This window comes from Schistocerca americana, chromosome 2 (assembly GCF_021461395.2).
Source record: "Schistocerca americana isolate TAMUIC-IGC-003095 chromosome 2, iqSchAmer2.1, whole genome shotgun sequence".
In the NCBI taxonomy this organism is placed as follows: domain Eukaryota; kingdom Metazoa; phylum Arthropoda; class Insecta; order Orthoptera; family Acrididae; genus Schistocerca; species Schistocerca americana.
In genome coordinates, this window is record NC_060120.1 from 649361247 (window position 1) to 649384060 (window position 22814).

The 22814-nt window shown below is 43.5% G+C and overlaps 1 protein-coding gene across 1 annotated transcript in view; it reads left to right on the plus strand.

Annotated features, from left to right (window-relative positions):
- The first annotated feature begins 3174 nt into the window (after window positions 1–3174).
- The window catches only part of LOC124594278, a 53205-nt gene continuing 33565 nt past the window's right edge, over window positions 3175–22814 (plus strand). Inside the window, exon 1 of the mRNA XM_047132644.1 lies at window positions 3175–3369. Coding sequence (XP_046988600.1) covers window positions 3175–3369 — 195 coding nt within the window. The remainder of the gene's footprint in view (window positions 3370–22814) is intronic.

Here is a 22814-nt window from a genome sequence, read left to right on the forward strand (position 1 = left end):
ACACTCGTGAAATAGTCGCACGGGAAAATCCCCACTTCATGACTACCTGGGAGATGCTGTGTTCCGTCACTCGTGTGCCGAGTACAACACCACGTTCACACATACTTATGGGGGGAAACCACATTACGAGGTTCAAAAAAATCCGATTTTTTAAATCGCATAAATCGTTAGCTTAACTATCCAAGAATACGCTGTCAAAATTTCAAAGCGAAATTCGCATTCGTTTAGATTTTATGAGCATAGAACCGAGTGCACATCGGGTGCAGGCTCGAGCGCAGATAGGGCGGAGAGTTAGAGGCTTGACCGGTTCAACTGCACAGTCGCTTTGTACATTAAGGTAGGTTTGAAACGGAACCCGCATTTGTATCTTTCTTTTCAAATAACGGTATAGACGGTACTAGAAGCAACAAGATAAGGGATTATTTCGGTTATATTACGTTAGAGCGTCGCTGTACCCTACTTTGAGTCAGTTCTGACTCAGCCTTGTACGAGTGTGTTTGTAACTGAGACTGAGAAATGTCTCCGCATTCGAAAGCCGACAATGAGTCTAAAGGACGGCGCAGTAGGCCGTGCAAAAGAAAGTTCCACGGAAACCAGCACTGCTGCAAACGCAAAAGGAAGCCTATGAGGGAGGAGGATTACTATATGGTGCTGGAATCGCAGATTAATCGGTAAGCATTATATGTTATTTGTTAACTTGAATTTCTAGTTTCCGACAATTCATTATTCTAACGCGTTTATCGCGAAATGACTTTTTTTCACATTTGCGTGCTATCTTACTCAAAAAGTATAGAAGCCTCATTACGAAAATTGATATTATGATTCTTTATAAAATTACAAATTATATGAACCAACTTGTCAGATGATGATACAATTTTAAGGGTATTTTTCTTTGCATAATTAGAGAAAAAAATCGTGAAATCGAAGTACATTACTGGCCATTAAAATTGCTGCACCACGTAGATGACGTGCTACAGACGCGAAATTTAACCGACAGGAACAAGATGCTGTGATATGCAAATTATTAGCTTTTCAGAGCATTCACACAAGGTTGGCCCCGGTGGCGACACCTACAACGTGCTAACATGAGGAAAGTTTCCAACCGATTTCTTATACACAAACAGCAGTTGACCGGCGTTGCCTGGTGAAACGTTGTGATGCCTCGTGTAAGGAGGAGAAATGGGTACCATCACGTTTCCGACTTTGATAAAGGTCGGATTGTAGCCTGCGGATTGTAGCCTATCGCGATTGCGGTTTATCGTATCGCGACATTGGTGCTCGCGTTCATCGAAATCCAATGACTGTTAGCAGAATACGGAATCGGTGGGTTCAGGAGGGTAATATGGAACGCCGTGCTGGATCCCAACGGCGTCGTGTCACTAGCAGTTGAGATGACAGGCATCTTATCCGCATGGCTGTAACGGATCGTGCAGCCACGTCTCGGTCCATGAATCAACAGATGGGGACGTTTCCAAGACAACAACTATCTGCACGAACAGGTCGACGACGTTTGCAGCAGCATGGACTATCAGGTTGGAGGCCATGGCTGCGGTTACCCTTGACGCTGCATCACAGACAGGAGCGCCTGCAATGGTGTACTCAACGACGAACCTGGGTGCACGAATGACAAAACGTCATTCTTTCGGAAGAATCCAGGTTCTGTTTACAGTATCATCATGGTCGCATCAGTGTTAGGCGTCATCGCGGTGAACGCACATTGGAAGCGTGTATTCGTCATCGCCATACTGGCGTATCACCCGGCGTGATGGTATGGGGTGCCACTGGTTACACGTCTCGGTCAACTCTAGTTCGCACTGACGGCACTTTGAACAGTGGACGTTACATTTCAGATGTGTTACGACCCGAGGCTCTACCCTTCATTCGATCCCTGCGAAACCCTAAATTTCAGCAGGATAATGCACGACCGCATGTTGCAGGTCCTGTACGGGCCTTTCTGGATACAGAAAAAGTTCGACTGCTGCCTGGCCAGCACATTCTCCAGATCTCTCACCAACTGAAAACGTCTGGTCAATGGTGGCCGAACAACTGGCTCGTCACAATACACCAGTCACTACTCTTGATGAACTGTGGTATCGTGTTGAAGCTGCATGGGCAGCTGTACCCGTACACGCCATCCAAGTTCTGTTTGACTCAATGCCCAGGCGTATCAAGGCCGTTATTAGGGGCAGAGATGGTTGTTCTGGGTACTGATTTATCAGGATCTATGCACCCAAATTGCGTGAAAATGTAATCACATGTAAGTTCTAGTATACTATATTTGTCCAATGAATATCCGTTTATCATCTCATTTCTTCTTGTGTAGCAATTTTAATGGGCAGTAGTGTATATTGTTCTAAAGCCAGCAACATTTTTAATTTTCATTATTTTCACCTGCATCGAGGTTCATATTCTTAGAAAATAAGTTATTAATGTAAAATCAAAACCTTTTTGATTTCAGATGAAAATCGGAATGGCTACACTGCACGCAATTGGAGAACTGTACTCAAAAACTTCAGCAGACATCAAAGAGTAACTTTGTTAGTTTTGGTTGAAATTATTCAAAAAAATTCACAAAAGATGTTCGATATATGAATGAAATGCTGTCAAAATTTGATTAAATTATAATTAATTCTTCCCACCCAAAATATATCCCAAAAAATCTGTGTCAAACAGCCTGATAATGTGGTTTCCCCCATTAAATCTTGATAGCCTGTCATTGTAGCAGCAGTAACCGATCTAGCAACTGCGCCAGATAATATAGGCGTTGCCGACCCTAGCGCCGTATTCTGCCTAATTACATGTCTCTGTATTTGAATATGCTTGCCTATACCAGTTTCTTCGACGCTTCAGTGTAAATCATCATAAGTACTGAGCACGCTGGTTGCTTTGACGAGACGCCGCTCTACAGTCTTAAGACCCAGTACTGATAGGGTACGGCTGCGTTTGCTCTCAGGGCCGCATGGTTCGCATTTGCTTCCGACAGGCAGACGGCATACGTGCGCGGGTGTCGCTCTTCGCGGACGTTGCGTGAGCGCGCGCGCGGCCCGGGTCAAGGTGACTCAGCGCCCGCCGTGTGCACACCAATCCGCGGGAAAATCTGCGCTGGCGCGGCGCGGCCTCGCAGACGGGAGGAGCCGGCGAGCGCTGACCCAGTTCGCGGAACACCTCGCAGCGATGCGCGCGCCGCCCGCCGCCGCCGCCACAGCTCCTGGCTCTGGCCGCTGCTGCGCCTCACCAGCCAGTCGCCCGCCAGGACGCGCCGTCTACGCATCGCTCCCCTCCACTGGCGTCGCTGCTGTAGAGATGCGGCCCGCCACCACCACCAGACACCTGCAGTCCGTCAGGATCGTCATGATCGCCGTCGAGCTGGTGAGCTTGTCCTGACAGCGCGTGCGGCCACTGCTCTACCGTCCAGTGTTCCTAACTACTCTTTTTCCGACGTCCAACAAAGACATTGGGACAGTGATGTGTTGTGGACTGTAACTAAATGGTGACAGTGGCCTTTACGTATAGTATTTTTTCCCTTTCCTTTTTAAGAGAGTGATCGACACAGCGAATTGGTTGAGTGAGTGAGTGAGTGAGTGAGTGAGTGAGTGAGTGTGTGTGTGTGTGTGTGTGTGTGTGTGTTATAGCTCTCATCCACCTCAAAGTTCTTTTTAACACCTCACTACCTCACTTGGAATGGCCATAATGGAGTTTACATCCGAACGCCTGCCTCAGACCCTGCCCACCAGTTAGTTATTAGACGACTTACAGTTCACCGTGGACACCGAACGACGGTGCAACTCGTCATTTTTCACATTAACTTTCATTGCCTGACGTGAAAGAAGAGTGAGATAAAAATCCCAGAAATGACCGGAGATCAAGCTCAAGATCTTTGGATCCGTACTGTGGCCTTTTACCAACGAAACGCGGAAACACTTGTACAGGACGCGTATTCAAGGGTAGCATGGCTTCGTACAGTCATTCTGATCGACCTTTTCCGTCGTGCTCCTTAACCAGGGTTTCCCAGACTGTGTTCCGAAAGAAGTGAATAAGTGCTCCATCAAGAACTGCTAATGAAATAGCGTTTTTTCGACATTCTGACGATAATAGTTTTGGATCAAAATTTTATTATGGTTTCTTTGTTACTAGTTATGATTTACAATTGAGGTAATCACAGAAAACCAATTTTTCTCATCTTTTAAAAATCTGTTAACCTTCAAAATAAACAAATTCTTCCATCAAAGTACTAGGATTCTCAAAGTGTTCCGTTGCAGGACAAGTTTCGGAATTCCTGTCCAAAGTCACTGGAAGCAAATATCGAAATGGTTCGTTAACACTGTAGCACTAAATAGGGGAAAATCTTGTGCTGCTACTAAACCACGGCAAATTTAGTACTCCAAAATTTATTCTGAGGAAGTCATGATTGCCGGCCGGAGTTCTAGGCGCTTCAGTCTGGGACCGCTACGGTCGCAGGTTCGAATCCTGCCTTGGGCATGGATGTGTGTGATGTCCTTAGGTTAGTTAGGTTTAAGTAGTTCTAGGTTCTAGGGAACTGATGACCTCAGACGTTAAGTCCCATAGTGCTCAGAGCCATTTGAACCATTTGAAGTCATAATTTATATGTTATGCGTTAGTTCATTACCTTCATTAGTTCCCCAACGGACAGATACATACCAAATTTAGTACAAACTATCCAGTTTTATACCCTAATGCAATCTCAAATTTTACAATGGTTAACTAATCTCCTTCTCTCGTCCTTGATCGATCGATGTAGAATTTCATATCTCTCTCTCTCTCTCTCTCTCTCCCCCCCCCTCTCCCCCCCCCCTCCCCGCCCCACTCGGATGCCATTTTTAAACATGATATTCCTACCACGTGAAGCTGTTGTATTACTCCGGAAAATCACGGAATGTTTTTACTGAATAAGAATGGAAGACCCACAGGGAAACGGTCCCTTTTTCTGCGTAAAATTTAACTTCACCGTTTCAGTCTAGATTTGTGAAAATTAGGATGGTGATTTTTTTTACTTTTGGGTCCAGATATGATGAAGATTGTTATGACTTTAAAGAGTCATCAGTCCCTCGTGGAACGAGAAAAGGAGAATTTTCAGCTTCAGGGTCTGTGACTTTGTTGTGGTTGAAAATCTGCGTGACAGTAACATCGTCAGATAGTTAAAAGAGATAAAACCCAACCAACTAAAAACTGTAGACCCTGAAGGGTATACCAAGAAGTGTCGTTACAGTCAGCAGTACTAAAACAGGATGAGAAAATGAAAACTGTACGTACCAGAGCGTCAGTTAGCTTAACCTCTTACTTAGACAAAACGTATACACGTAACTTCAAAAACGCGTGACAGCGCAGAGGTGGAAACCAGCTTGAGACCACCCAGGCGTGGCAGTCACACGCCACAGACACAGGTGCTCCCCAAACATTCCGCCTCTGACGCCGAACGTTGAGGTGCATTAAATGTAACGACAAACTGCTTTACACACTGACTGCCTCATGAAGTAAATACAACTCAAGGGCATATTTTCATTTAAAGTTCCGTGGTAACTCACAAATCATGTTCGTGACGTACGATTTTCAAGATCCGAAGAAAAGTTACTGGCACCTGTAATCGTGAGTTGCATACAATTCACGGACTCAGTCATCTTGGACTTCCTTTTTACAATTTATTATATATTTTTACATAATACTTACACACAGTTTTTATTTACATTTTCAAACAGGAATTGTGACCACAATTAAATTGATAATATTTGTGTGGTGGTCCTTTTGTACCTCTAGCACTTATATACACTTTGGTTTACGAAAATACGTTCTGCACAAAAAAAAAAAGAGTCACAATTCATACATTTTCGTGCAATTTGTTTGCATTTCTTGATAGTTGGCTCTTGTTCACACAGCACACTATACACCTACGTATGCCTGCTCCCATGTTCACAAGTGCGAAATTCGAAGGCAATGCCGAGCGGTTCTAGGCGCTTCAGTCTGGAACCGCGCGACCGCTACGGTCGCAGTTCGAATCCCGCCTCGGGCGTGGATGTGTGTGATGTCCTTAGGTTGGTTAGGTTTAAGTAGCTCTACGTTCTAGGGGACTGATGACCTCAGATGTTAAGTCCCATAGTGGTCAGAGCCATTTGAAGGCAATGCGATGGCTTTAATGAGAGATGTCTCAAGCTCATCTGCATCTTGTGTGCGGAGTTTCAAAGTCGTCTTCACTTTGAATCCAGCCACTGAGATGTTCTTATTGTTGATGTATCGGTATTCCGCAAACCGTCGTAGACAATCGGAGTAGACTCTGTCTGGTCAGAGAGATCTATAAACGACTTTGGTTGATTATAGTCAATTATCATTGCTGTTTTTTTTTTCTTTATGCATCTTTTGATTTGGATATATTGTTCTCCTGCCCATGAATAGTACTTAACATAACACATCCCACTTATCTTTCCATGTCACTGCTACATCTATGCTATTTTCTTTTGCTATGTGTTCGTCCTTCCTCAGATTCGCCTGTACAACAGATTTGCCTGGTACCACTGCACTTTGAAATCTTTCAGTAATTTCTCAATAAGTGGTTGAAGTTGTAACAAACTGTCTTCTCGAGGGCACCTATTGTCATCTGAAAAATGCTACCCACGTAACAGCAATTGGAAATGATTTCGTGACATTGGGTTTTGATGAAGGAAATTTTTTGACCAATAATTTGGAAACTTTGACTTCACATTCAGTGGCATACAGAACTCGTAAATATCGTCCAATTTCAATTTTGGTGACATCAGTCCATTTTCTCAGTCGTGAATTGACACTAACTGAATGATTTTCTAGGACTTCTTTGGCGTGTAAGTTAGATTGCTGCGTCACATACTCTAAAATATCGTTAGTACAAAATATCTGAAGCAATGGTAGGATGTCTGGTCTTGGAGATTTGGTGTAACAAAAGTTTTTACACCAAAATTGGTGTGAATGAAGTATAATGTTTCATGTCTTTTCCCACAACTGAAAGCCCCGCCCCCAGACAATCTCATTAACATTATTTGTAGGGTTTTCATCTTTGGAGATTCCTGGTGTTACAAGTATTTCATTGCAGTATCAAACATCTGTGTCAGTTATTGCACTAACAGGGCTGGAGGTGCATTGTTGGCTGGTTTTTACACCTGTGTAGCCTGCCTCAATAGCTGAATGTCGATATAAAACTTTTCTTCCTGTCTTCACCAACGGTGGAAGATCGTCTTCATTAATTTCTTTCACTTGCAGACTCCGCTGGTAAATTGTCATCTGAGTTAGACCTAAATAATGACGGAGTAACTTCATCAATTATATCCATGACTTCAACTAAAGCTTTTGCACACGCCTTTGTTCACCTTCATAACTTCTGCGTGAGGAGTACCAACCTAAAAGTAATAGCCACATAGTAAATGGCTCCCCTGGCTGGCATACTTACTCTGGCGCCGCATGAGTCATACGTAACTCACACAAAAAACCGCTATTTAAGGTACTATACTGACATATTTTCAGCTTATTTATACATACATTAACAGTTTCTTTAGTGTAAAAAAAAAATGAAAAAAGCTAAATGGCCCTAAGGGTCGGTAACCCAAGTATTCTATGGCAGTCAATGTGTTAAACTTGTTGGTCGGCGTCTGTCGCTGGTCTGCTCAAACTGATGTTGAATGTGTACCCAAAAATGGCAGTCAGTCTTACGTACAATACTAAAGTGTTATAACACTGTCAGTTTGTATCGTAACCAACTGAAAGAACGTACGCTTTGAAGTTAGCACACGTTGCACGATACATGCTGGCAGACATTGCGTATGACAGTGCACGTTAACAGCACACATTTTGTCCGTCAGTGCACATTATATCGATTACACTCAGTTTAGTTATATTCACAGACGCAGAGATTGTCCAGACAGGTACAAACCACCGACCTTTGTCAAAGTTCGTGCCACGCATGTCCCACGAATCCTTCCCATGATATCTAGACCAACTTCGTTCTAGGCTCTCTTGTAAGACAAGTTCTCGTCGAATGGTAACATAATATTTCCTGTAACTTCATGCAGCTTTTATCGTTATTCTTTAGCCTGTCCGTGAATTAGATGAACAGTGATATTCCACAGGTAAAAAGATGCCACACTAAACATTATTCATGTGAAACTTCCTGCCAGATTAAAACTGTGTGCCGGACCGAGACTCGAACTCGGGACCTTTGCCTTTCGCGGGCAAGTGCTCTACCCGAGTTGGAGTCTCGGTCCGGCACACAGTTTTAATCTGCCAGGAAGTTTCATATCAGCGCACACTCCGCTGTAGAGTGAAAATTTCATTCTATATTGTTCATGTGACTCGCCTTCTTTCACTACACTGGGAATGTCTGTTCTAATTAGATTTCTTGGTGTAAGTACAGTCAACTGTAAACGCCTTTCAAACAGTTCTGTATCCCGCCCGCTAGAGGTAGACTTTATGCTTGTTTCCCTCTTTGTATGGCATATTACTGTATTACAGGTTCTTAAATATTAATTAGACACCAGGTGCAGAGATCGCAGACATCATTCTAATATCGTGGTGTCACGGAAGTTGTTTGCGTGTTTTAACAAAGTGGTAGTCATTGTGTGTTGTCATTCGTTAGTTTTAATCAGATGCTTACAAATAATAGCAATTTTTTGCAGATTCGCATTGAAGAAACAGTTTCAAGTGAGGTAGAAATTACCACTGTCGGTGTATATTAAGTTAATTGTAACAGAAATCACATAGGCAATTAGAAAAATGTCCGTTGTCTTCGGGAAAAATGAAGTCATGGCAAAAAAAAAATTAGTCATCTAGGAAAGAACGCCAACTTGACATAAGCGACACAGTAGTTTGTAGGCCACTGGGCTTTGTTGAAAGTCTTCCGAAAGCCGTACTGCCGGTGATGCAGTTATCTATAATGAAGTACTGTCAGAAAAGAGTGTAACGTATTACTATGTTTACGCCGATTATCATCGAGCCATATACGCTATCTCGCATTTCTAGCTGCTTCTCTCACACAATTAATGATAAAAATTCAGAAATTCAGAGTCGCCACCAGCCTAAGCCCTCCCTAACCATTTAGAAAAAAACGGAGCTGGAAAATTATTAGTTTAATTACTTTAGTAATTTAATTACAAGTACGCAAATTTCTTTAAGTAGCCAGATAAATAGCACTCCGTGTCGTGCATGAAGGAACTTGATTAATTCAGGATTGGAAATCGGAGTAAGGTGGTAAGATCGACACCAAAGAATTTATCTTTCACATAGGTTATTTACTGCAACTAAATATTTGGTTGCACATCCTAACTACACATAACTGGTGCCTGACTCGAAATATTTAAGTAAGAATTACGTGAAAATGAAACAGAGCACAATTTAACTACAGCAAGAAGAAATACAGAAGACGGGGGTGGGAGACAATTTGTGATGTCACAGCCAGACACCACACTTGCTAGGTGGAAGCCTTTAAATCGGCCGCGGTTCGTTAGGATACGTCGGACCCGCGTGTCGCCAGTATCAGTGATTGCAGACCGAGCGCCGCCACACGGTAGGTCTAGTCTAGAGACTCCCTAGCACTCGCCCCAGTTGTACAGCCGACTTTCCTAGCGATGTTTCACTGACTACATACGCTCTCATTTGCAGAGACGACAGTTTAGCATAGCCTTCAGCTACGTCATTTGCTACGACCTAGCAAGGCGCCATATTCAGTTACAAGAATGTATTCTGAACAGATAATATTGTGAATCATGTACCGTCAAGAGTGACGTTCATCATTAATGGATTAAAGTTAAGTATCGAACTAATTACGTCCGCTTTCTGAATTCTAATTCCTTGTCATGTTCCAGACTTAACGTCAGTATAGTTCTTCCCTCCTCACGCCAGCCGGCGTGAGCTAAAACGCGTGCATTTCGGCCTCCTCTATTAACACGGTGTTGGCTCTTCGGCCAACACAACAAATTATACTATCATCTCCTTTGCATTAATACCACAAAAATATCTCAGGGAGATTTGCATTACCATTCTACGCATGCACTATTCTGGACAGAGGTTTAACCATTACACAAGGCTGTGCGATAATTATTTAACATACTAACTGCGTCTGCTGCTTGCAAACGGCCGAACGAGAGCACTTGATGCATTCTGACTCAAACTGTTGTGCTGCTTTGTAGAAAGCGCACGAAAGAACAGATATTCTCGCAGAAATTGTAGCTCGTTAAATAAGCAAACTGTTAAATTAAAGCCTATTGCGGTGCCGTGGTGGACCAGAACGGTCATTGATTACCAGACACGTGGCACAAAATCGACACACAAAGACAAAAGCAATTTCCACAAAATATAAGATTAAAAATCATTAAAAAAAATAACTCGCTTCACACGCTTCAGTTACGCTGAAGTGTTTAAGTATTTGACCAATAACTCAGCCTGCTTCCTATCACCTGAAACCCCCCTTACGAGCTACGATCCGTACTCACCAAGCGTTCACCGAAGAGTGCCCCTTTCTCTTTAGAGATTACCTAGCTCCCCGTGCAGCGGAAGCTACCAGAGAGCTAGCCCTCCGTCATCAACCTCACACACAAAAACAGCCTTCGAGACAGCCCTCGACTAAGATGGGTAAACCTCTCTGTTCAGGTATTGGAAACCTAAGTTCTTCATCCTGTGCTCTCCTTCGAACGAGAAGCAAGAGCGTTTCCCACAAAACAAAACCGAAACCCCACATTAAAACACACATATAATAATCAATAGACCTTATTTCAGTGCTCAGTCTTTCTGGAAGAGTTCATGAATTGAGCTAAAATCAGGTAGTAAAGTGAATTAGTTGTGCTGAATTCGACAAGCGTCTTATGAAACGACTTCACAGAGACGTTTCAAGAGTTACACAAATATTCAAACGAATCTTGAGACGATTTCAAAGTGGTGCTTTTAATGTTTAGAGAAGTAAAATTGTGCAGTTCACAAAACGAAAAATGCGTAGTATCGCATGACTATCATATCAATTTGGAATCGGTGAACTCATATAAATACCTGGGTGTAATAATTTGTAGAAAATGAAATGGAACTATCACATAGGCTTAGTCATGGGTAAAGCAAATAGCAGACTTCGATTATTGGTACAATACTGGTAAAACTTCAATGGGTCTACGAAGGAGATTGCTTACGCAACACTCGTGCGACCCACCCTGGAAAACTATACAAATGTCTGGCACAAGTACCAAATAGGACTGACAGGAGATATAGAACATATACAGGGATGGGAAGCATGCATGACTGGTCACAGGTTTGTTTAATCCACTAGAGAATGGCGCGGACATGCTGGAAAGACTGAACTGGCACACACTTGAAGACAGACTCAAACCATCACTAAAGAGCCTACTTGTAAAGTTTCAAGAAGCAGCTTTAAATAAATCTAGACATGTATTACAACCTTCTATGGTCGTTCCCGTTGGGATCAGAAGGACGAGATGAGATTAATTACAGCGCGAACACAGCCATTTAAAAAGCAAATCTTCCTAACACAGGCATTTTAAATGTCATTCTTCCCGCGCGACTAACATTCTACTTACGCGTAGCACGTGCTACATGTATAAATAATGAAGAGATGATCGGTAGCGTGCATCTGATTGCGTGTCATCTGCTATCTCGTGAATAACATCCATCGCATGTATTCGTTCGGAGTTTTCGTCGGATATGAAAAGTGGCACATCTCAAGAAAAGAAAGGATTGACGAAGCTCCAACAATAGTTTTTAGATGTTACGGTCTTGTGTCATAAAGGAGGCGACATGTACAAAGGACTGCTTCCTAGGAACGTAACCATAAATTCCGAGATTTGTCGCCGACAACAATGACGCTTTGCGACCGTAAAGCTCCACAAAAGTACCGAGAATACTGCCTCAAGTGCTGCTGCAACGCCAGTGCACAAGAGCTGCGCGAGGCGGGATTCCACACCCACCTCCCCATACTCAACCTATCTGGTGCACTTTGTTCCGTATTCACAAATCTTCCAGTATAACTTCTTATACAAAGAGGATATTTTCTCAAACGCGGCTTCACAACATGTTGCACGTTAAAGAATCAGAATTATTTCGACGTGATCTAGGGAAATACCCAAACATTGAGATAGTCGTGGGATAATTACGGAAAATGTTTTACTGATTTATTTTCGTATCGCGGGTATCTCAAATTTATAACAGCTCAAAATTTCAGCACGAACCCAATAACTGTGTTCCGCGAAACATTGACCTTGAACTCAGATTCTTCGTCGGAAGGACACTTATCCCCGTGTCTGTCAACTATACATTGAACTGTCAACTTGGTCTGCTGTGGATACTACTTCTAATTTTTAAAAAGTACAAAGCGCTGTTATGATGTAAAGAATGCAAATGCACCGCAAAGGCACCGAGATCGAAATGGCTTGTTAATCTGAGTAATAGAAGAATCAGTTAACCAGTTGCACTTTCCGCATTCAAGAGTTTTTGCGATAAATTAGCGTAAGTTCTACTCGGAAACATAACCACTTAAGTCTGCTCGAAAATGTGAAAGGAATTTAGGGGCTTGGAGGACAGAAAAAGCTAAACGACTTCACAATATTTTGTGGGGAAGATCCAGAAAAACAAATACGACGTCGAAGTCTTGGATAGCAAGATCCAGCACTCGGAAATTCATCTCCAATGGAACATACGTCCAGTTCATATCGGGTTACAAAGATATCCCGTACTTAAAAATATGAGCTGTGGTTTTGCTAGGCGGCCGCTGTTGCCGAGCGGTTCTAGGCGCTTCAGTCCGGAACCGCGCTGCTGCTACGGTGGCAGGTTCGAATCCTGCCTCGGGCATGAATGTGTGTGATGTCCTTAGGTTAGTTAGGTTTAAGTCGTTCTAAGTATAGGCGACTGATGATCTCAGATGTTAAGTCCCATAGTGTTTAGAACCATTTGAAACTTTGCTAAATTTTATGTAATTTGTTTACAGTATGACAGTTTCGTTTCGTACATATACACATGAAAATCTATGTTCTGAAGTCTTAGAACTTGTTCTTATTTTTCTTGCTGCGTTTGAGTTATTACTATCGGTCTTCGGGAATCACACACATAGCTTCATAAAATTTTTACAAAGCAAGAGCGAATCTATACTGTCACAGGAGTAAATTATTATAAATCTTAACGTTTACTTAAGCAATAGTGGTTTCCTGTATTATAAAGAAGGAAAAAGCATTATATCTCATAGGATATGAAATGCTAAAACAGAAATAATACAGTAAAAATGGTAGGTTCATTCTGCAAATCTTCGTAATACACTAAGAGGACTGAGGGAGTTACTAGTGCTTAACGTCTCGTCGACGAGAGTATATGACTTACACTGGTACAAAGAAACCACTAAACGTACACCCGTAACTCAACACTGCATACAAAAAATGTCTTTTCGTGAAACTGCCTCGCTGAATTAAGCTCATAGCCTTGAATCATACAGACTTCAAATTCGCCCCGTAAAAAGGATTACAAATACTATACCTCATATAGGTGTACAAAATTTCGCTATACCGATAATTAGCATAAGAAGTGAACCGTTTGCAACTGCGCTGCCAGAAACATTAGACTGTGCTTCCATCTAGCATGATGTCCAAAGCACAGGCCGCCAATAACAGTTGTATGGTGCGGAGGAAGAGAAACAGAAGCATTTCCGCACGACAGTACCTCAGACCGCTTCTAGCCATAACATTGCGTCACTATGATGTGGTCTTGGACACGGAATGCAAATTATAATATAGAATATATTTTTGTTTATGGGGATGACATCTTTCGGGAGGATACCGGTCCTAGCCATCCCACATGATGCGTGAACGGGGTCCGTACACGATAATGGTTCGAATAAAGTGACGCAAACTTGATTTTCTCGAGAACCAAACTCACAACATCTAAAACTAATTGAACGCTTGAGACGGTCTATATCCCATAGCTCGATTATGTTCGTAAACTGTTATGATAAATGAAAATCTGTTCGCAACAGTGGTCGGACTTTTGGTCTATATACCATGACGACAGGAAATGAAAATAACAATGTACGCGCCGAAGATGGTCATTTATGAAATCTTCTACCGTCATCTTACTAAAGAGGCGCCACATTGCAAAGGAAAGCGGTGACACATCTGAGTCCATCGTTCCGTCGTTGGCGACCTCGTTACAGGTGGAGCACTAGCTCGGATTAGCCAACAACGGAAGCAAATCAGCACTGCTCTTTCAAGAACCCATCCATCCCATCATTCACTTCAAGTAATTAAGAGAAACCACGTAAAACGTAAATCAGTTTTTGACGCAACCTGATTTGAACTCCTCTCCTACCAAATGCAGCTTCACTGCCTTAATGGACACCCAGCTGTACTTAAGGTCAAAGCTGGAGTTACGAAAGCTAGAAGGCTGATGGTGAAAAATGCGGTGAATGTACATTGTATTTATGGCACTTTCACGCTTTGAGTGCTTTGTTTATTTAGGTCGAACAAGTTAGCTTTCTACCGAGGTTGAGCCCCAGATTATTAACGAAGGCTGAAGGTCTGACAGTGGAAATGTACGGCCCAAGCGCAGTGGTTTAACGAGCAGTCCGTCGCACGCTGTAATAATGTGTGCATTAGTCAAGTCAACAAAAAAAGTGGTTCAAATGGCTCTGAGCACTATGGGACTCAACATCTGAAGTCATCAGTCCCGTAGAACTTAGAACTACTTAAACCTAACTAACCTGAGGACATCACACACATCCATTCCCGAGGCAGGATTCGAACCTGCGACCGTAGTGGTCGCGCGGTTCCAGACTGAAGCGCCTAGAACCGCTCGGCCACACCGGCCGGCTCAAGTCAACACCAATTTGTAAATGACTTTCTGGAAATATTGTTTCAAGAAGTAGACTACAGACAGATGTACAGTGACAGTCAGAACATTATGACCATCTACGTAACAGCCTTTATGCCCACCTTTGGCACGGATAACAGCGGCAACGCGTCGTGGCGTGGAAGCAATAAGGCCTTGGTAGGTCGCTGGAGGAAGTTGGCACCATATCTGCACACTCAAGTCACCTGATTCCCGTAAATTCTGAGGAGGGGAGCGATGGGCTCTGACGCTATGTTCGACCACATCCCAGATGTGTTCCATCGGATCCAGATCTGGAGAACTGAGGAGCCAGTACATCAATTAGATCTCGCCACTGTGTTCCTTACCAGCTCCACCACACTCATGGCCTTCTGACGTGGCGCATTATCTTTTTGAAAAATGCCACTGCCGTCGGGAAACATGATCGTCATGAAGCAGTGTGTGTGGTCTGCAACCGGTGTACGATACTCCTTGGCCGTCATGGTGCCTTGCATGAGTTCTATTGAACTCGTGCATAACCACGTGAATGTTGCCCAGAGCATGATGGAGCCGCCACAGACTTGTCAGTACAGGTGTTAAGCAGCTCTTTCCCTGGAAGACGATGGTTTTCACGCCCTCCCATCGGCGTGATGGAGAAGGTATCGAGATTAATCAGACCAAACAACGCTCTGCCACTGCGCCAACGCCCCGTGCCGATGGTCATGCGCCCATTTCTGTCGTCGTTGCCCATGTCGTGGTGTTAATTTTGGCACATGCATGGGTCGTCGGTTGCGGAGGCCCATCGTTAGGAGTGTTCGGTACACTGTGTGTTCAGACACACCTGTACCCTGCCCATCATTAAAGTCTGGAGTTAGTTCCGCCACAGTTCGCCGCATGTCCTGTTTTACCAGACTGCCCACACCTGTAATGAGGGATGGCCTCACAACCCCTAACATCTGGACGTGGTTTCACTTTGGGTCGCCACGTGTTGAAGAAACTCACCACAGCACTCCTCGAACACACGATAAGACGTGCAGTTTCCGTAACTCTCGTCCCGATCCTCCTGTCCATCGCAATCTGCTCTCCGTCAGACTGAGATACATCGCGCGCCTTTCCCATTCTACACGCGGACAGCACGTTCACAGACAATACATGAACCGTGCGTGTGGCTCACTAGCAGTCATTTTTTGTCACATGACGCTGCTATCGCCCCAAGGGGATTTTATCGATAGTAAGTCTAAGGTCACAATGCTCTGGCTGATCAGTGTATAAGAATAACATTAATCTCTGGTGGTAATTCGCCCAGCGCGAGCTGTAAGATGTTCGCTAATACTGTCTCCCAGTAGGTATGACTCCACGCAATCTTTCTGTCCTGGTCCAAAAAAAAAAGATTGTCCTCGACGGCACATTTCTCACAGATTCACCTCTCATTAATTTTGTAGCTTCCAGATGTTAATGGTTTTACTGTAAAACAGACGCAAGAAATTACAGAGTATATTCGTGAGATGACTTTCCAGTATTCTCAGTTACCTTATTTTTCTCGCACACTGTCTTATATACATTCCGCGTCTCTGCGCTAGTTGTCGTGCTGGGATTTTTGCATGGGGGATGTTTCTCCATCTGCTTTTACAGGGTCTCTCACTCAGGGAATCACCCATTGATGCACTTTTATGAAAACTTGATGCACTTTGAGACAGGTAATGTAAGTAGGTACACTATGACTTGCAAGGTCCGCAGCTCGCGGTCTAGTGGTTAGTGTAGCGACCGCAGGGTTCCCGGGTTGTTTCCTGGCCATTTTTTCCATGTAGCTATACTCAGCCACAGTTGCACGCGATAAGTTTACGTGCATAGAGGTTTCAGGTATGCTTCCACCCTTGACCTCAAAGCCAATGATCATGCCCTTTTGGACGTCAGATAAATCGCTCCGTTTTTCATCATCTGAATGTCCCGTGCCTCCAGCTCCAAGTACCATTCCGCGTTCAAAATTTATTAATTCCCGTCGCGCGACCATAATAAACGTCGGAATCCTTTTCATATGGTTCACATATGTAGAAATGATAGCGCGGCCAATGCACAGCCCTTTTATACCTTTTTTACTCGATACCAATGCATATCGTTATCCTATGACTCTTGTCACCTCAGTGTAGCTGCCATACTTCTAACCCCACTTTCACTGAAAAGAGGGCATTGTTTGTGCGAACATTTTGATTTGAAGCAGTGTGTAGTTTGACTTTGGGATCCTTTTCCCATTCGTCCTGAAACCTCTTGATATATACGAGACAACAATGGAGCATTACTCTTTAACTTACTATTAGCGCTCTTTCTAATTGGGTACAGATTCTGTTGACAGTCAAAGTACAGAGCTAAAGGAAATAGCAAAGAGTGAGAATATTAAACCTGCTGACGGACTGGGTCCGGAGAAAATGCAAAGTAAATAAATTAAATAACCAAAGGAACGGTGCGTGAAGGTAGGAAGTAACAAATTACATTAAATTTAGGTGTGAATGTAAATTATTGAAGCGGACACACAACCAGAACCAATGTCATAAAGAGTGTTATTAGGAAGGAAGGATAGTACCCCTCCCGACAGGATTTACATACTCTCCACCGCTAGTGCTGCCACCTGCCATCTGTGACCGAGTGTTGCACGATGACATGGAACGTAGGCGTTGGTCAGACTTGCACAAGGCGGTCGTATTACCTCAGACGGGGGTCACCCGGCCAATAATGCCATACGATCATTTCATGTCATTACCTTCAATTGTAATTGCTGGCGGAAGTGGCGTTGCAGGCTTGGCGGTATGCTGACCACTTTTCCTGTGCTTGCGGCTCACGTTCTTCGATTAAATTCTCCTCTTGACTGCATTAAGAGAAGCAGCGCTGCGTCAGCGCTTCCTTGTGGTGCAATTGCCCGGCACCACGTCTTGGGCTAGACAGTGCATTATGTAGTCTCTTTAAAAACTGCCCACTGGTCTTCTCCACAAGTCATTCACTATTAGATGTGATGCTACAGTCACTAGGCTCCCATCAATTATTAGACATGTCGTACGTTATTTTTTTTAATTTGTGGTAGAGGTTACCTTTGTTTCTTTTGGGCGCTTACTCTAAGGTAGCGTCTTGAAAGGAGGGTATAAGATGAACATCAACAAAAGCAAAACGAGGATAACGGAATGTAGTCGAATGAAGTCGGGTGATGCTCAGGGAACTAGATTAGGAAATGAGACACTTAAAGTAGTAAAGGAGTTTTGCTATTTGGGGAGCAAAATAACTGATGATGGTCGAAGTAGAGAGGATATAAAATGTAGACTGGCAATGGCAAGAAAAGCGTTTCTGAAGAAGAAAAATTTGTTAACATCGAGTATAGATTTAAATGTCAGGAAGTCGTTTCTGAAAGTATTTGTATGGAGTGTAGCCATGTATGGCAGTGAAACGTGGAAGATAAATAGTTTAGACAAGAAGAGAATAGAAGCTTTCGAAATGTGGTGTTACAGAAGAATGCTGAAGATTAGATGGGTAGATTACATAACTAATGAGGAGGTATTGAATACAATTGGAGAGAAGAGAAATTTGTGGCACAACTTGACTAGAAGAAGTGATCCGTTGGTAGGACATGATCTGAGGCATCGAGGGATCGCCAATTTAGTATTGGAGGGCAGCGTGAAGAGTGAAAATCAAAGAGGGAGACCAAGAGATGAATACACTAAGCAGATTCAGAAGGATGTAGGCTGCAGTAGGTACTGGGAGATGAAGAAGCTTGCACAGGATAAAATGGTTCAAATGGCTCTGAGCACTATGGGACTTAACATCTATGGTCATCAGTCCCCTAGAACTTAGAACTACTTAAACCTAACTAACCTAAGGACATCACACAACACCCAGTCATCACGAGGCAGAGAAAATCCCTGACCCCGCCGGGAATCGAACCCGGGAACCCGAGCGCGTGCACAGGATAGAGTAGCATCGAGAGCTGCATCAAACCAACTTAGGACTGATGACCACAGCAACAACTACTCCAAGGTAAATCGCCAACTAATAGGGCAACACGGATCAAGGATTGGTTTATTACTAATGTCGTAGTGCATGTGCTCTAGTATTGCCATTCCCATTCTATAGATAATGCAGCCGATGCGCAGCTGAAGCGTATATACGGCTGTGGTTAGCTTTTACCGTGTTGTTTCTCCCGATATTGGACCAAAGATTAACGGACAGTGAAGCCCAGTGCAGCTGGAAAAACGTAGAGAAAACTGCCGAGCCTCACGCACCCAGTCAATGGACTGATCACCACTAGCTTCTTACGCCTTTAGTCGGTCAGACCACTTACCACCAGAGAACACCAGATGATCAGGAACAGAGCACCGCTACGTCGCCTCCATCTGCCAATGAGGTGTTACGGTTAAATTCCTTTATCGCGACAATTCGAATCGCTAATCTCCGTAATAGAGCTCCACCACATCACAGCGTTCGACCTCGGCTCTTGACGTTCATTTAAGGCGGACCTAACAGTCTCAGTGTCCGCCTTCGTAGCTGAGTGGCCAGTTTAGATGACAACCATGCGGGGCACCCGGCTTCAATTCCCGGTACTGCCAAGGAGTTTTCCTTGGTGGGAGGACTGGTACGGAATGCACTCAGCCTCGTGATGCCAACCCTGGAGCTACTAGAATGAGAACCAGCGGCTCCACGGCTGGAAAGTCCGCAAAACGGTCGGGACAGTGGCGTGTTGACCACAGCCACAGCCCCCCCTCCCCTCATACCGCGTCTGCGCGACACCTCAAGGGATAGGATGTCACGGCGGTCGGTCGACATCTCTTGGGCCTTCGAGGGGGACAAGGAGTTTGTTAATACTGCCAATATGAATATCCTTGGTATTCCTAAATGACTGATCGCTGTATTTTTTACAGAAAAACGAGACTATCAGTAACCACGCGTGACTGATTACATAGCGAAACCGCAGTAATTCACATAGCTGTACTGAAGCAAAGCTTTCACAGGTAATGCAAGGAATAGAACATCAGAAAAAATTAATATCTCCCATTTTCGACTACAAAAGTGAAGAAGTTTGCTTCTACTCATCACGACTGCTCTCATTTATCGTATACTTCTGTAAATCTGAAACATCTAATACCACTAACACACCTGCAGTATCACAAAAAAACATGTTTCATATCTGTTGAATTAAGTCCTTTTGTCATACCTTTACGATTCTTAACATCGTAAATATCAACTGTTGAACATTGCTGTTTTACTCTGCTTTCAAAACTTAAACTCTTCCGTAAATCAAGAAAGAGCAACGCAACACAGAAAATGATGCCGCTTGCATACAGTGAAATGTGGGCAAAGTATACAAAAACCCACTTTCTTGCCACTGGTCGCATACAAAAATGTGACGGCAGCAGTGCAGAAAACCTACATCGTACTGCTGCCACTAATCGATTCTTTTGTTTTTTGAGTACCATCTTACGGGATTGTCTGTGAAACCCTGCTTGACATAGGGACGTCTTTACTGTTTACTAAAGTTAGGCAAAAATTAATGCTCTGTAGCACGCAGTCAAGAGATGAAATTTTCTAGGTTTGGATCTTTGGAACCACAATTCCATATAAGAATCAAGACGATGATGCCAGATTTGTGGGATATCGGTTCATCCCAGTTGGCCAGCCTTCTAAACCGCCATGAGTGCGGTGTGCGGTATTGCCTTACGGTGGTCCAGCGCTCATTGTCTGTGTGATTTCTTTGATCTTAACACAACGTGCATCATTGCTCGAGTCGAAGAGTATCATCGTTCAAATTTGTGATGGTTTCTGGCATAACTGAATATGGTTGGTTTCACTATGATGAACTCTTTGAAGCACATTTCTCTAATTTGCTCAGTTGATCCGATAACAGCTTACTATGAATGGATGTTCCTGAGATATTTTCACTTCTGTGCAGGAATATAACCAGTAATCGTTGGCGTAGAACGGCAAAACGTTGATCGTCCGTGTTGGCTTACCTGAAACAATAGGAAACGAAAGTTATGTACCACTTGTGTAATAGAAGATAAATGTTTCTATTTACTAAGTTTCATTTAGCACGTCTCAACATTATCGAACTACTTGTGCATTAATTTTAGACCGACCTTTGTACATATGTTTGACAATAGGCAGTTAAGACAGTATTACACAGTGTATGAAGGTGAATGAGCGGTGGCAAATGGTAGGGAGTGGCTAGCGCCAGTGAACATACCGCCGTTTAGTTTGCGGTCAGCGGTGATCTCATTACAACTGTTTACCTGTTAAATGTAATCTGATGAGTGATTCGGAAACATCCTGTGGGCATATTCCGATGTAGTAGACCTCTACTTCTCTGCAAAACCCTCTCCAAACATTATCCGAAATACTATCCTTCCTTCCTAATAACACTCTTTATGACATTGGTTCTGGTTGTGTGTCCGCTTCAATAATTTACATTCACACCTAAATTTAATGTAATTTGTTACTTCCTACCTTCACGCACCGTTCCTTTGGTTATTTAATTTATTTACTTTGCATTTTCTCCGGACCCAGTCCGTCAGCAGGTTTAATATTCTCACTCTTTGCTATTTCCTTTAGCTCCGTACTTTGACTGTCAACAGAATCTGTACCCAATTAGAAAGAGCGCTAATAGTAAGTTAAAGACTAATGCTCCATTGTTGTGTCGTATATAATCAAGAGGTTTCAGGACGAATGGGAAAAGCATCCCAAAGTCAAACTACAGACTGCTTCAAACCAAAATGTTCGCACAAACAATGCCCTCTTTTCAGTGAAAGTGGGGTTAGAAGTATGGTAGTTACACTGAGGTGACAAGAGTCATAGGATAACGATATGCATTGGTATCGAGTAAACAAGGTATAAAAGGGCTGTGCATTGGCCGCACTATCATTTCTACATATGTGAACCATGTGAAAAGGATTCCGACGTTTATTATGGTCGCGCGACGGGAATTAATAAATTTTGAACGCGGAATGGTACTTGGAGCTGGAGGCACGGGACATTCAGTTTCAGAAATCGTTTGGGAATTCAGTATGCCGAGATCGACAGCGAAAAGAGAGTGCTGAGAATACCAGATTTCAATCATTACCTCTCACCACGGGCGGCTTTCACTTAACGACCAAGAGCAACAGTGTTCGCGCAAAGTTGTCAGTGCTAATAGACAAGAAACAATGTGTGAAATAGCCGCCGTGGAGCGAAATTTGGTGACATCGCCTGCAGCGCCTCTCCTGGGCTCGTGACCATATCGATCGGAACCAAGGCGATTGGAAAACCGTGGCCTCTTCAGATGAGTCCCGTTTCCAGTTGGTAAAAGCTGATGACAGGGTTCAAGTGTGGCACAGGCTCCACGAAGCCATGGACCCAAACTGTTAACAAGGCACTGTGCAAGTGATATGGACTGTGTTTACATGGAATGGACTGGGTTATCTGGTCCGATGAACCGATCATTGACTGGAAATGGATGTTCGGCTACTTGGAGACCATTTGCAGCGAAACAACGATGGATTTTTTCATGGATGACAATGCGCCATGTCACCGAGCCACAATTGTTTGCGATCGGTTTGACGAACATTCTAGACAATTAGAGAGAATGATTTGACTACCCAGATCGCCCGACATGAATCCCATCGAATTTTGTGGGCCATTATCGAGACGTCATTTCGTGCAAAAAATACTGCATGCGCAGCACTTTCACAGTTATGGAGGGCTATGGAGGCAGCATGACTCAATAATTTTGCAGAGTACTTCCGACGGCTTGTTGAGTCCATGCCACATAGAGTTGCTACACTACGCCGAGCAAAAGGAGGTCCGACATGTTTTCTTTCTTCTTTTTTGGTGGAGGGGGGGGGGGGGGGGATCTCATAACTTTTGTCCCCTCATCTCATTGTATATATGTATGCAATTTTATTAAATTATAAAAAGCAGAGAGATATTTTAATGGCTTTCCACATCAATAATTTACTTACTAATATTCTACAGCACCTTAAATT